General features: G+C 50.2%; 1 protein-coding gene across 2 annotated transcripts in view; it reads right to left on the minus strand.

The window, feature by feature from the left end:
* Positions 1–5,847, minus strand: part of LOC129708912 (ras-related protein Rab-7b-like) — a 28,107-nt gene extending 22,260 nt beyond the window's left edge. The window contains exons 1-2 of one of the 2 annotated variants that reach the window (XM_055654966.1): positions 5,707–5,847; positions 698–759 (exon numbers count right to left, since the gene is read on the minus strand). In XM_055654966.1, the coding sequence (XP_055510941.1) occupies positions 698–750 (53 nt within the window). In that variant the 5' untranslated portion in view covers positions 751–759; positions 5,707–5,847. Of the gene's footprint in view, positions 1–697; positions 760–1,632; positions 1,761–5,706 lie in introns of those variants that run through there. The other variant, XM_055654967.1, reaches the window with a different exon arrangement.
* Positions 5,848–14,066: the final 8,219 nt, after the last annotated feature.

Here is a 14,066-nt window from a genome sequence, read left to right on the forward strand (position 1 = left end):
CTGTTCTCACCTTCTCCATCATGGTCTGGTTTGGCTCGGCCACCAAGCACGACACCTGGAGGCTGCAGCGAATCGTCCGATCAGCAGGGAAGGTTATTGGCTGCAACCTTCCCTCCATTGATGAACTGTACACTGTGCAAGGGCCAGGAAGCGAGTGGGCAAGATCACCTCTGACCCCTCTCACCCTGGCCACAAACTCTTTGAATCACTTCCCTCTGGAAGGCGACTCCGGACTGTCAAAGCTGCCACAGCCAGACATAAAAACAGCTTTTATCCACGAGTAGTTGCTCTACTCAACAGCCAAAAATCTGTAGCCTCCCTTTGATCTGGTATTTTGTTGGTTCACATGCTTGATCAATGGTGTTTTATCATGAATGTTTTATTATTAGTAATGTTTAGTGTTTTCTGAGTCATTTGTAACTGTCACTGTATGTCATGTTGTTACTTGAGGGCGGAGCACCAAGGCAAATTCCTTGTATGTGAATACTTGGCCAATAAACTGACTTACTTACTTACAGCGCCCGTAGTCGGGATGGGAGACCCCGTTTCCGCCCTGTCCCTCTAAAGTAATGTCTAATGTCAGATTGTTATTCCTCCTTCCCACCCCCCCACCTCTCCAACACTTTTCTCAGACGTTCCCGCAATATCTCCACATGACAGCAGGCTACAAAAAAAGGGAAGACATGTCGTGACTTACGCTATGGAGCCGATGATGATAATTTTCAAGGCCTTTGTTCTGTCGGCTGTCATCGATGGTATCTGTAAAAACAAAAACAGCGGTGACTGTTTCAACGTTGTGTCTGTCGAGGAAAGACAATCGATCGAGCAGCTCGGAACAGCGCAGCGGCAGACTCAAGAACAGCCTCGTCTCCTCCGGCACCTTACAACCCAGCCCCATGAATATTGAATGTCGCCCGTTCCTTCTCTCCAGAGATGCTGCCTCACCCGCTGAGTTACTCCAGCATTTTTGTGTCTGCCTTTAGCATGAATATTTATTACTCTAACCCTCACTCTCTCCACCACCCAACTCGTTATACCAGCTTCAAAGTCCTCTCGTTCAGTCTCATTGTCTGCAACTCGTTTTTCATCTACAATTAGCCAACGATGTCCTATTTCCTTTATCAACGTTACTTGTTTGCATATCCTTCATTCATTTGTTCTATATCTCGCTATATCACTGTCTAGATCTCTTGTTTCCCTTCGCCCTGACTCTAAGTCTGTAGAATGGTCTTGACCCGAAACGTCACCTATTCCTTTTCTCCAGAGATGTCGTCTGTCCCGCTGAGTTACTCCAGCATTTAGTGTCTATTTTCGGTTTAAACCAGCATCTGCAGTTCCTTCCAACACTTCTCCCCTCTGCTATCAGGCTTCTGAACGGTCCTTCCATAAGCTAGGGTACTGTCAGATTCACCTCTGCCCCATTGCGGACATTGGACTTGGTGTCTGGAACTGATGCGCTACGATGCTGAGAACAATATTCTGCACTCTGTACCTTCCGCTTGTTTAGTTTAGAGAAACAGCGCATAAACAGGCCCTTCGGCCCATCCAGTCCGTACCGACCAGAGATCCCCGCACACCAACACTATCCTACACACACTGGGGACAATTCACATTTACACCAAGCCAACTAACCTGCACGTCTTTGGAGTGTGGGAGGAAACCGAAGATCACAAAGAAAACCCACGCAGGTCACTGGGAGAATATACAAACTCCGTACAGACAGCGCCCGTAGTCGGGATCGAACCCGGGTCTCTGGTGCTGTGAGAGATCAAGATTCAATTTTAATTGTCATTGTCAGTGTACAGTACAGAGACAACGAAATGCATTTAGCATCTCCCTTGAAGAGCGACATAGCAAACGATTTGAATAAAAAAATAATAAGTGAGGCACCAACTCTACCGCTGCGCCACAGTGCGGCCCCGTTTAGTTTAGTCTAGGTTAGGTTAATGTAGGTTAGGTTAGGTTAGGTTGGTTTTAGTTTAGTTTTTAGTTAAGTATTTTATTTGAGTTCGACCTTACTGTATTAATGTACGATATGTCTCATCGAAACAAAGCTTTTCACTGTACCTCGGTACACTTAACAAAAATTAAACTTAAAGCTAAGATTTTTAATCAACGGCATGCAAGACAAGGTATTTCTTTGTACCTATTTACATGTTCTATTTGTTTTTAATGCTATTCAATATCGGCACGTTGTACTGAGGTACATACAGAAATTGTGTCTCAATTTTGATCTTATAGGGGTGAAAGTTAGGCGAGGGTTTTATTCCTTGGAACACAGAAGGCAAAGGGGTTTAGATAAGTTGTAGTTTAGTTTAGTATAGGGTGGCACAGCGGTAGAGTTGCTGCCTCACAGCGCCAGAGACCCAGGTTCGATCCCAACTACGGGTGCTGTCTGTACGGAGTTTGCACGCTCTCCCCGTGACCTGCGTGGGTTTTCTCCGGGTGCTGCGGTTTCCTCCCACACTCCAGCGTCACAGCTTGGTTCGGGAACTGCTCCATCTAAGAGCGCAAGAAATTGCAGCGAGTTGTGGACTCAGCCCGGACCATCACACACACAAACCAACCTCCCTTCCATTGACTCCACCAGCACCTCACGCTGCCTCGGCAAGGCCAGCAACATAATCAAGGACCAGTCTCACCCCTGGTCACTCCCTCTCCCACCGGGCAAGAGGTACAGAAGTGTGAAAACGAACACACACACACCTCCAGATTCAGGGGCAGTTTCTTCCCAGTTGTTATCAGGCAACTGAACCATCCTCTCATCAACTAGAGAGTGGTCCTGAGCTCCCATCTACCTAATTGGAGACCCTCGGACTATCCTTGATCGGACTTTACTTTGCACTAAATGTTGTTCCCTTATCCTGTATCTGTACACTGTAAACGGCTCGATTGTAATCATGCATTAATAATAATAATAATAAATGTTATTTATGGGCGCCTTTCAAGAGTCTCAAGGACACCTTACAAAATTTAGTAACAGAATAAAAAACATGTAAGCAGAATGGAACAAAACAAAAAATAACGACAAAAATATATATAAAGACATCAACAATACACAATTCAAATACACAATTGAAAGAGAGAGCAGCGGCAGCTAATCGCGCCAGCGTTCACTCTCCCATCCGGCAGCCATCTTGGAAACGGAACAAATTTAGAATCATTTAACATAGAAACATCCCCCCACAATGGTTCCCATTATGAGGGAAGGCACAATGTCCAGTCCCCATCCCCAGTTCACCCATAGTCGGGCCTATTGAGGCCTCCACAGTTGCCTCTACGGAGGCCCGATGTTCCAGGCCGTTCTCGCCGGGTGATGTTGGACCGGCGTCGGGAGAGTCCCCTCAGCGGCTGGGACACCTGGAACGGCCGCTTCCTTACCGGAGACCGCGGCTTCCGAAGCCGACAAGGCCGCGCCGGTTGGAGCTCCACAACTGGCGATCTCATCGAGAGATCCCAGGCTCCCGATGTTGAAATCAGCGCCGCCGCCTGCAGCTGGTCGCTCCGCAGACCCGCAGCTCCGCGATGGTTTCCTCAGCGGTCTCAGCTCACACGGCGATCCAGCGCAGTGACCCAGGCAAGGCATCGCCCGCTCCGCTCCGCGAAAGCGCCCCGGCGCTGTGCCGCCACTGAAGCCGAAGATGCTGGGAGGTCCCCGACAGGAAACGCCGCTCCACGCCCGCTGGTAGGGTGCGAGGACGGGTCGAAACTGCAGCCCGGAGAAAAGCTGCCTCTCCGACCAGGTAGGGACCTAGAAAGTAGTTTCCCCCCCCCACATAAAAAAGTCTAGACCTCCTAAGACAAAATACAAAACTCACTAAAAATTAAAGAAAAGAGTGGAAAAAACGGACAGCTGCTAGCTAGGCAGCCGTGCCCCAAGATGGCGCCCCCTACCCTTGATGCATTGTCTTTCCGCTGACTGGTTAGCACGCAACAAAAGCTTTTCACTGTACCTCGGTACACGTGACAAACTAACCAAACCATACCTGCAACTGTACAGGATTGTAGATGAATTGCCTTTGGTAAAGATTGTAAAATTATCCCTAGTGTGTGTCGGGCGGTGTTAGTGTGCGGGGTGGTCGGCGTAGACTCGGTGGGCCACAGGGCCTGTTTCCGCGCTGTATCTCTAAAGCTAAACCTAAAATGAATAAGTTTGCTATGGTCATGTGTGCTGAGAGAAAAACTTTAGTTGTGTGCTATCCAGTGAAAGAAAAGATGAGATGAAATCAGTCAAATCCTCGACAGTTCACAGATCAGGAATTAAGGGGTACAGCGTTTAATATAAGAGACTACACCCTTAAGAGTATAAGGCCCGGATAGAATGTATGAGGAGAGGAAGCTTGTATGTGTTGGAGAGTCGAGGACCAGAGGTGACAGCCTCAGAATAAAAGGACTTTTCTTATTTAAGAATAAGGGGTAAGCCATTTAGATTGGAGACAAGGAAACATCTTTTCTCACAGAGAGTGGTGAGTCTGTGGAATTCTCTGCCTCAGAGGGCGGTGGAGGCCAGTTCTCTGGATACTTTCAAGAGAGAGCTAGATAGGGCTCTTAAAGATAGCGGAGGCAGGGGATGTGGGGAGAAGGCAGGAACGGGGTACTAATTGGGGATGATCAGCCATGATCACATTGAATGGCGGTGCTGGCTCGAAGGGCCGAATGGCCTACTCCTATTGTCTATTGTCTTTAGGAAGGAGATGAGGAGCAATTTCTTTAGTCAGAGGGTGGAGAATGTGTGGAATTCATTGCCGCAGCCATGATTGAATGGTGGAGTAGACTTGATGGGCCGAATGGCCTAATTCTACCCCAATCACTTATGACCTCATGACAGCTGGCTGTGGAGGCCAAGTCAGAGATAGATAGATTCTTGATTAGTATGGGTGTCAGGGGTTATGGGGAGAAGGCAGGAGAATGGGAGTTAGATGTGGCCCTTGTGGCCAAGGGGATCAGAGGGTATGGAGAGAAGGCAGGTACGGGATACTGAGTTGGATGATCATCCATGATCATATTTCTTGAATGGCGGTGCAGGCTCGAAGGGCCGAATGGCCTACTCCTGCACCTAGTTTCTATGTTTCTATGGGGTTAGGAGGGAGAGATAGATCAGCCACGATTGAATGGCCGAGTAGACTCAATAGACAATGGATGCAGGAGTAGGCCATTCGGCCCTTCGAGCCAACACCACCATTCAATGTGATCATGGCTGATCATCCACAATCAGTACCCCGTTCGGGGTGGGAGATTGCAACCTTCACGCGATCCACCCTGTTGTGACTAATGCAATCACCCCGATGTGCACAAACAAGATCAAATAGAACAAGTTGACCAACAACTTGAAACAGTGCAAGCCACACGCAAGTAGAAGTACCCAGTTCCTGCCTTCTCCCCACATCCCCTGACTCCGCTGTTTTTAAGAGCCCGATCTAACTCTCTCTTGAAAGCATCCAGATAACCTGCCTCCACTGCCCTCTGAGGCAGAGGATTCCACAGACTGGATTTACGAAGTGGATTAAAGTGGAAGTAAAATATCATTGAAGCATTGAAATTGAACGTGGCGGCTGTGGTGTTGTGTTGTTCCACCAGTACTCACTGCTTGGCACATCCCCAATGCAACTTGGAAGGAGGTTTGTGCTGTCTCTCTCGGCAGGAGAGAGTCCCCCTCCCCTGACTCGCGATGTGAAAACAATCGGACATAGAACTCAGTAGACTCACCTGGAGAAGGGCTGCTCAGAGCAACCTGTCGGCTGTCTCCAGGTGCAGTGCAGGAAACTGGTCTGTTGAGATCCAGATTCCAGAGGGTGTGAGATGACAGGCAGGGAGGGAGGGGTGTTCCCCAGTACAGCTCCTCTGCCGAAGGGTGGGACTAACTCGTCATTCACTCTCTGCTGCATTAAAGGGAGAGCTCGGCTGCCTGGTTTTGCAATCAGTGACTCACCCCCACCACGGGCTGGCAAAGCGTCACACCTACACTGACCGCCTGACTGTGGGGAAAAAACACACAGCTTAGAAACACACACACAGAGTGCTGGAGTCATCTATTTATTTATTTATTTCAGACTGGACACCAAAATAGAGAACAAACTATTAAACATGAAGGACTATCATGTTAGCCTACTCCTGCACCGAATTTCTATGTTTCTATGTTTAATTTCTATGACAAAGGTTTTGTCCCTGGAAGTTAAATATCAGATAATATACAATAGACAATAGGTGCAGGAGTAGGGCATTCGGCCCTTCGAACCAGCACCGCCATTCAATATGATCATGGCTGATCGTCCAATTCAGTAACTCAGTATCCTGTACCTGCCTTCTCTCCATACCCCCTGATACCTTTAGCCACAAGGGCCACATCTAACTCCCTCTTAAATATAGCCAATGAACCGGCCTCATTAGGTGCAGGAGTAGGCCAATCGGCCCTTCGAGCCAGCACCGCCATTCAATGTGATCATGGCTGATCATCCCCAATCAGTACCCCGTTCCTGCCTTCTCCCCATATCCCCTGACTCCGCTATTTTTAAGAGCCCTATCTAGCTCTCTCTTGAAAGCATCCAGAGAACCGGCCTCCACCGCCCTTAGAATATGAGATATTGTTGTGCAGAATAGTATTATAAAAATAAATATTATTATTAAATATGTCAGTATTGCACAAAGGTAGGTGTTGTACAGGGTAAATATTGACTATGAGGGGTTGTGTGTTTCAGTGCAGAGTTCATTGTAATGATGGCCCGAGGGTGGAAACTGTTTGTTAGTCTTGTGGTGCGTGCCCTGATGGACCTGTAACGCTTTCCTGAGGGCAGCAGGGTGAACAAGTGATGGGTGGGGTGAGATGGGTCCTTTAAGGATGCAAGATGCCTTCCGCAGGCAATGACAGCTATAGATGTCCTTCCAGGTCAGGCAATGGACAATAGACAATAGACAATAGGTGCAGGAGTAGGCCATTCGGCCCTTCGAACCAGCACTGCCATTCAATGTGATCATGGCTGATCATCCACAATCAGTACCCCGTTCCTGCCTTCTCCCCTGACTCCGCTATCTTTAAGAACCCTACCTAGCTCTCTCTTGAAAGCATCCAGAGAACCGGCCTCCACTGCCCTCTGAGGCAGAGAATTCCACAGACTCACCACTCTCTGTGAGAAAAAGTGTTTCCTCGTCTCCGTTCTAAATGGCTTACCCCTTATTCTTAAACTGTGTGTGGCCCCTGGTTCTGGACTACCCCCAACACCGGGAACATGTTTCCTGCCTCTAGCGTGTCCAAACACCTTAATAATCTTGTGTCTTCAGTCTAAAGAAGGGTTTCGGCCCGAAACGTTGCCTATCTCCTTCGCTCCATAGATGCTGCTGCACCCGCTGAGTTTCTCCAGCGTTTTTGTCTACCTTAATAATCTTATATGTTTCAAATGGAGATGTGAGTCGGTGATGTGAGTGGGCTGTGTGTCGCTGAGTCTCTGCAGAAACTTCTTGTCAGCCGCAGATGCTGAACGTCCAACTGTTAGCGAGCACATCTGCCAACGCAACGAACTCTGTGACTTCCTGAGGATGTGAGCAGTGTTTCAATATTCCTTCCTGAAAGTGACATCTTGGCAGACTGCTCTCGGAGTTCTGTCATCTCTCTGGATACATTTCACCGATCAATGCGTACAGACAGCACCCGCAGTCGGGATCGAACCTGGTTCTCTGGCGCTGTGAGGCAGCAACTCTACCGCTGTGTCATAGAAACATAGAAACATAGAAATTAGGTGCAGGAGTAGGCCATTCGGCCCTTCGAGCCTGCACCGCCATTCAATATGATCATGGCTGATCATCCCCAATCAGTATCCCGTACCTGCCTTCTCTCCATACCCCCTGATCCCCTTAGCCACAAGGGCCACATCTAACTCCCTCTTAAATATAGCCAATTAACTGGCCTCAACTACCCTCTGTGGCAGAGAGTTCCAGAGATTCACCGCTCTCTGCGTGAAAAAAGTTCTGCTCATCTCGGTTTTAAAGGATTTCCCCTTTATCCTTAAGCTGTGACCCCTTGTCCTGGACTTCCCCAACATCGGGAACAATCTTCCTGCATCTAGCCTGTCCAACCACCCCTTAAGAATTTTGTAAGTTTCTATAAGATCCCCTCTCAATCTCCTAAATTCTAGAGAGTATAAACCAAGTCTATCCAGCGAAATTTCAGGACCATTAGGGCTGCACGGGGGCGCAGCGGTAGAGTTGCTGCCTCACAGCGCCAGAGAACCAGGTTCGATCCCGACTACGGGTGCTGTCTGTACGGAGTTTGCACGTTCTCCCCGTGACCGTGTGGGCGTTCCCCGGGTGCTCCGGTTTCCCCCCACATCCCAAAGACGTGTGGGTTTGCAGGTTAATTGGCTTCTGTAGATTGTGTGTAGGATAGTGTTGGTGTTGTAGGGGATCGCTGGTCGGCACGGACCCGGTGGGCCGAAGGGCCTGTGCCCGCGCTGTATGGCCAAACCTAACTAAAGTAAACCTCATAACGTCAGAGACATGGGTTCAATCACGACCCCTGGTGCTGTCTAAGTGGAGTTTGCACGTTCGTCCGATTTCCATCCACATTCTAAAGATGTGCAGGTTTTTGTAGGTTAATTCATAATTGTATAAGTCTCAGGAGATGCTGCCTGTCCCGCTGAGTTACTCCAGCTTTCTGTGTCTATCATTATTTTAGTTTAGTTTATTCTTATGTGTACCGAGGTGCAGTGAAAAACATTTTTGTTGCGTGCGATCCAGTCAGCGGAATGACTATACAGGATTACAATCGAGCCGTCCACAGTGTACAGATACAGGATAAAGGGAATAAGGTTTTGTGTACCTTCGATTTTCCAGCACCTGCAGTTCCTTCTTAAGCACTCCGATTAAAGATAGTCTGACGGTCTCCTATGAAGTGCCGTTGTCTTGGTGATAGGACGGTTCAGTTGCCTGAAGAAACTGTCCCCGAATCTGGAGGTGTGCGGAGTGCGTGCGTTCGTTTTCACACTTCTGTACCTCTTGCTTGATGGGCGAGGGGAGAAGAGGGAGTGACCAGGGGTGAGCCTGGTCCTTGATGATGCTCACATACAAAAAATAATCCTCCGTCAGTTTCGCCACCTCCAACGTGACCCCACTACTCGCCACATCTTCCCATCTCCCCCCATATCTGCCTTCCGCAAAGACCGCTCCCTCCATAACTCCCTTGTCAATTCTTCCCTTCCCTCTCGGTCCACCCCCTCCCCGGGCACTTTCCCTTGCAACCGCAAGAGATGCAACACTTGTCCCTTTACCTCCCCCCTCGACTCCGTTCAAGGACCCAAGCAATCGTTCCAGGTGCGACAGAGGTTTACCTGCATCTCTTCCAACCTCATCTATTGCGTCCGCTGCTCTAGATGTCAGCAGATCTATATCGGTGAGACCAAGCGGAGGTTGGGCGATCGTTTCGCCGAACACCTCCGCTCGGTCCGCAATAACCAAGCTGACCTCCCGGTGGCTCAGCACTTCAACTCCCCCTCCCACTCCGTCTCCGACCTCTCTGTCCTGGGTCTCCTCCATGGCCACAGCGAGCAGCACCGGAAATTGGAGGAACAGCACCTCATATTCCGTTTGGGGAGTCTGCACCCCCGGGGCATGAACATCGAATTCTCCCAATTCTGTTAGTCCTTGCTGTCTCCTCCCCTTCCTCAGCTCCCCTGCTGTCTCCTCCCACCCTCCAGCCTTCTGGCTACTCCTCCTTTTCCCTTTCTTGTCCCCACCCACCCCCACCCCCGATCAGTCTGAAGAAGGGTTTCGGCCCGAAACGTTGCCTATTTCCTTCGCTCCATAGATGCTGCTGCACCCGCTGAGTTTCTCCAGCTTTTCTGTGTAACCTTGATGATGCTGCTGGCCTTGGTGAGGCAGCGTGAGGTGTAGATGGAGTCAGTTCTCTAAGGTAGATCAGTAGATCAATTCCTTGGTTTAGTTTAGTTTAGTTTGGAGATACAGCGTGGAAACAGGCCCTTCGGCCCACCGAGTCCGGGCTAACCAGTGATTCCCGCACACTAACACTAACAATTTTTATATTTACCAAAACAAGTATTGGTTTTGTAACGGCGCCTACTGGCGCACGCAGGTATCGAACCCAGCGTTCGGAAGCCGCGGTCACGTGACTCGGGAGGGGCTGCTTGTTTTCGCGCGGTTTCGCTTTCGCCCGGCAGTTCAGCGCTGACCACCGTTGTGGCCAGACGTGTCGAGAGAACCTGTAAACTGAGAGGTGATTTTCTGAATAAAAGTTCGTTGTTAAACTCAGTTGTCGTTCCCAAAGTTTTATATTTACACCAAGCCAATTAACCTGCAAACCCGCACGTCTTTGGAGTGTGGGAGGAAACCGAAGATCTCGGAGAAAACCCACGCAGGTCACGGGGTGAACGTGCAAACTCCGTACAGACAGCGCCCGTGGTCAGGATCGAACCCGGGTCTCCGGCGCTGCATTCAATGTGAGGCAGCAACTCTGCCGCTGCGCCACCGTGACCGCCCACGTTGATGTTGAGCGAGGGATTGTTGTTGATACCACATCAACCGGGTTTAAGTTGTTAACCTGGGTCTGTGGGGCCCCCGTCCCATTTAGGAAACCTGAACGGAAACCTCTGGAGACTTTGCGCCCCACCCAAGGTTTCCGTGCGGTTCTCGGAGGTTTTTGTCAGTCTCCCTACCTGCTTCCACTACCTGCAACCTCCAGCAACCACCTGCAACCTCCGGCAACCACCTGCAACCTCCGGCAACCACCTGCAACCTCCGGCAACCGCCTGCAACCTCCGGCAACCACCTGCAACCTCCGGCAACCACCTGCAACCTCCGGCAACCGCCTGCAACCTCCGGCAACCACCTGCAACCTCCGGCAACCACCTGCAACCTCCGGGAACCGCACGGAAAACTTGGGCTGGGGCGCAAAGTCTCCAGAGGTTCCGTTCAGGTTTCCTAAGTGGGACAGGGGCATAAGGCAGCAACTCTACCACTGCGCCCGACTGTCTCCGCCTCTCTCTCCTGCCCGCCGGCTCATCACCAGCCGTGATTCAGGCAACATTCAGGCAGCACTGAATTAGTGGCTGCCATGGTGACTGGATACACATTCAACACGTGACTGTCCTTTGCTGCCTCTGTTTGTGGTTAGTGGTTGCATGAGTCATTGTTTAATCTTGCAAATACACACATCTCTGTCCTCCAATTCCTTCGGACCTCAGCCGCTGGAAGTATAGGATTTTGGTGTGTGTGTGTGTGCTTTGTCATCGTTCCTTACAATGCCGTGTGCGACAGTGATCGCAACTTCTACTGAAGGTAGACGAAAATGCTGGAGGAACTCAGCGGGTGAGGCAGCGTCTATGGAGCGAAGGAATAGGCGACGTTTCGGGTCGAGACCCGGAAGGGTCTCGACCCGAAACGTCGCCTATTCCTTCGCTCCATAGATGCTGCCTCACCCTTAAGAGTCTCGACCCGAAACGTCACCTATTCCTTCGCTCCATAGATGCTGCCTCACCCTTAAGAGTCTTGACCCGAAACGTCGCCTATTCCTTCGCTCCATAGATGCTGCCTCACCCTTAAGTGTCTCGACCCGAAACGTCGCCTATTCCTTCGCTCCATAGATGCTGCCTCACCCTTAAGGGTCTCGACCCGAAACGTCACCTATTCCTTCGCTCCATAGATGCTGCCTCACCCTTAAGAGTCTCGATCCGAAACGTCGTCTATTCCTTCGCTCCATAGATGCTGCCTCACCCTTAAGAGTCTCGACCCGAAACGTCGCCTATTCCTTCGCTCCATAGATGCTGCCTCACCCTTAAGAGTCTCGACCCGAAACGTCACCTATTCCTTCGCTCCATAGATGCTGCCTCGCCCTTAAGAGTCTCGACCCGAAACGTCACCAATTCCTTCGCTCCATAGATGCTGCCTCACCCTTAAGAGTCTCGACACGAAACGTCACCTATTCCTTCGCTCCATAGATGCTGCCTCACCCACTGAGTTCAGGGCCTGTCCCACCTGCCCGTCATTAGCACGTAACGCGGATGGCGCGCAAAGGTTTTGTACATCACGAAATCCCGCGACGCCTGCACCATGCGCGCGCATCACGTGCGTGACCCGTAAATTACGTGCAATTGATGGCCAAGTGGGACAGGGTCCTTTACTCCAGCATTTTCTGTCGACCACGTTACAGGTGTGCCTTTGGAGGTAGGGCGCGGGAACAGGCCCTTCGGCCCCTCCGAGTCCGGGCCGACCATCGGTCACTCTCATCATACCCACAAAGGGGGACAATTTCGCAACCTGCCGAAGCCAATTAGCCAGTCGGGGATTCTTCCCACAGGGCGTTGGTGGAAGCTAGTCGAAGTATTTGGTGACATGCCAAATGTCTCGGAGGATGTATGCTCTGGCAAGTCCTACGCTGCTGGTACTGGGTGAATCGGGCCAGCAACACGCAGGAATTTGACGATGTTAACCCTCACAACGCTGAACACACTAGGCCGACATTATCCCACTTCCTCATCCACTCCCTACGTTCCAGCCGGCCCAGCCTCTCCCGACGCCGGAGCAACACCACCAGGAACATCGGGCCTCCGTAGAGGCAACTGTGGAGGCCTCAATAGGCCTGACTATGGGAGAACTGGGGATGGGGACTGGACATTGTGCCTTCCTCCACAGTGGTAACCATTGTGGGGGGGATGTTTTTTTGTGTGTAAATTATTATTTTATTTTGTGTCCAAGATGGCTGCCGGAAGGGAGCGTGTACGCTAGCGTGCTTTAGCTGCCGCTGCTCTCTCTTCACATTGTGTCTTTGATTTTTGTCTTTGGATTGAATTCTGTCTTTAATTTGTGTACTGGTGATGTCGTTACTATTTATTTAATTCCGCTTACATGTTTTTACTCTATTTGCTAAATTTTGTAAGGTGTCCTTGAGACTCTTGAAAGGCGCCCATGAATAAAATTTATTACTATTATTATTATTATTACACACGAGGGGCCAGTTTACACAGGGGCCAATTAACCGTACAAACCCGCACGTGTTTGGGGTGTGAGGGGAAACTGGAGCACCTGGAGACAAACCCACACTGTGACATAAGTTCATAAGTCCAGAGGAGCAGAATCAGGCCATTCGGCCCCACCGAGTCTACTCCGCCACTCTATCATGGCTGATCTATCTCTCCCTCCTCACCCCCATTCTCCTGCCTCCTCCCCAGAACCCTGAAAATGCAACAACGTTTTTTGCATGTGTTTAAGAAGGAACTGCAGATGCTGGGAAATCGAAGGTAGACAAAAGTGCTGGAGAAACTCCGCGGGTGCAGCAGCATCTGTGGAGCGAAGGAAATAGACAACGTTTCGGGCCGAAACCCTGATGGGGGGTGGGGGGAGCGGGGAGAAGAAAGGAAAAAGGAGGAGGAGGCTGAGGGATGGGAGGAGACAGCCCGAGGGCTGAGGAAGGGGAGGAGACATCAAGGACTAACAAAATTGGGAGAATTCAATGTTCATTCAGACTGATGGGGGGGTGGAACATTGAATTCTCCCAATTTTGTTAGTCCTTGCTGTCTCCTCCCCTTCCTCAGCCCTCGGGCTCCTCCTCCTTTTTCCTTTCTTCTCCCCGCCCCCCCCCTCCCCACCCCCCATCAGTCTGAAGAAGGGTTTCAGCCCGAAACGTTGCATATTTCCTTCGCTCCATAGATGCTGCTGCACCCGCTGAGTTTCTCCAGCATTTTTGTCTACCAACGTTTTTTGCATGGACTGATTTCTTTAACCAGGCCCTGGTTTTTGCACAATATGTTGGCCAGCCATTTAAAGAATTTGCAGGAATGCACAAGACTGATATCCTTCTTGATGAAGCTTGTCAATACTAGCTGGATTTGTTACCAACACCTATGAGAGAGAAGCGAGTGTCACCAAACTTCTGAATTCTCTGGTCGGGGTGGAACCCTCCCCAAGACAGACAGACGTGAAGCTCACCGTTTGATCTGTTTTAACAAAATGTTAAATGGTCAGCCCGACATAGACTGCAAGACCTACACCAAACCCAAACCAATTAGGAGCAGACGAGGGCATTTGATCCAATTTGTGATCCCAGCTACAAAGACAGATGTGTACAG

The sequence above is a fragment of the Leucoraja erinacea genome, chromosome 24, assembly GCF_028641065.1.
Source record: "Leucoraja erinacea ecotype New England chromosome 24, Leri_hhj_1, whole genome shotgun sequence".
Classification (NCBI taxonomy): domain Eukaryota; kingdom Metazoa; phylum Chordata; class Chondrichthyes; order Rajiformes; family Rajidae; genus Leucoraja; species Leucoraja erinaceus.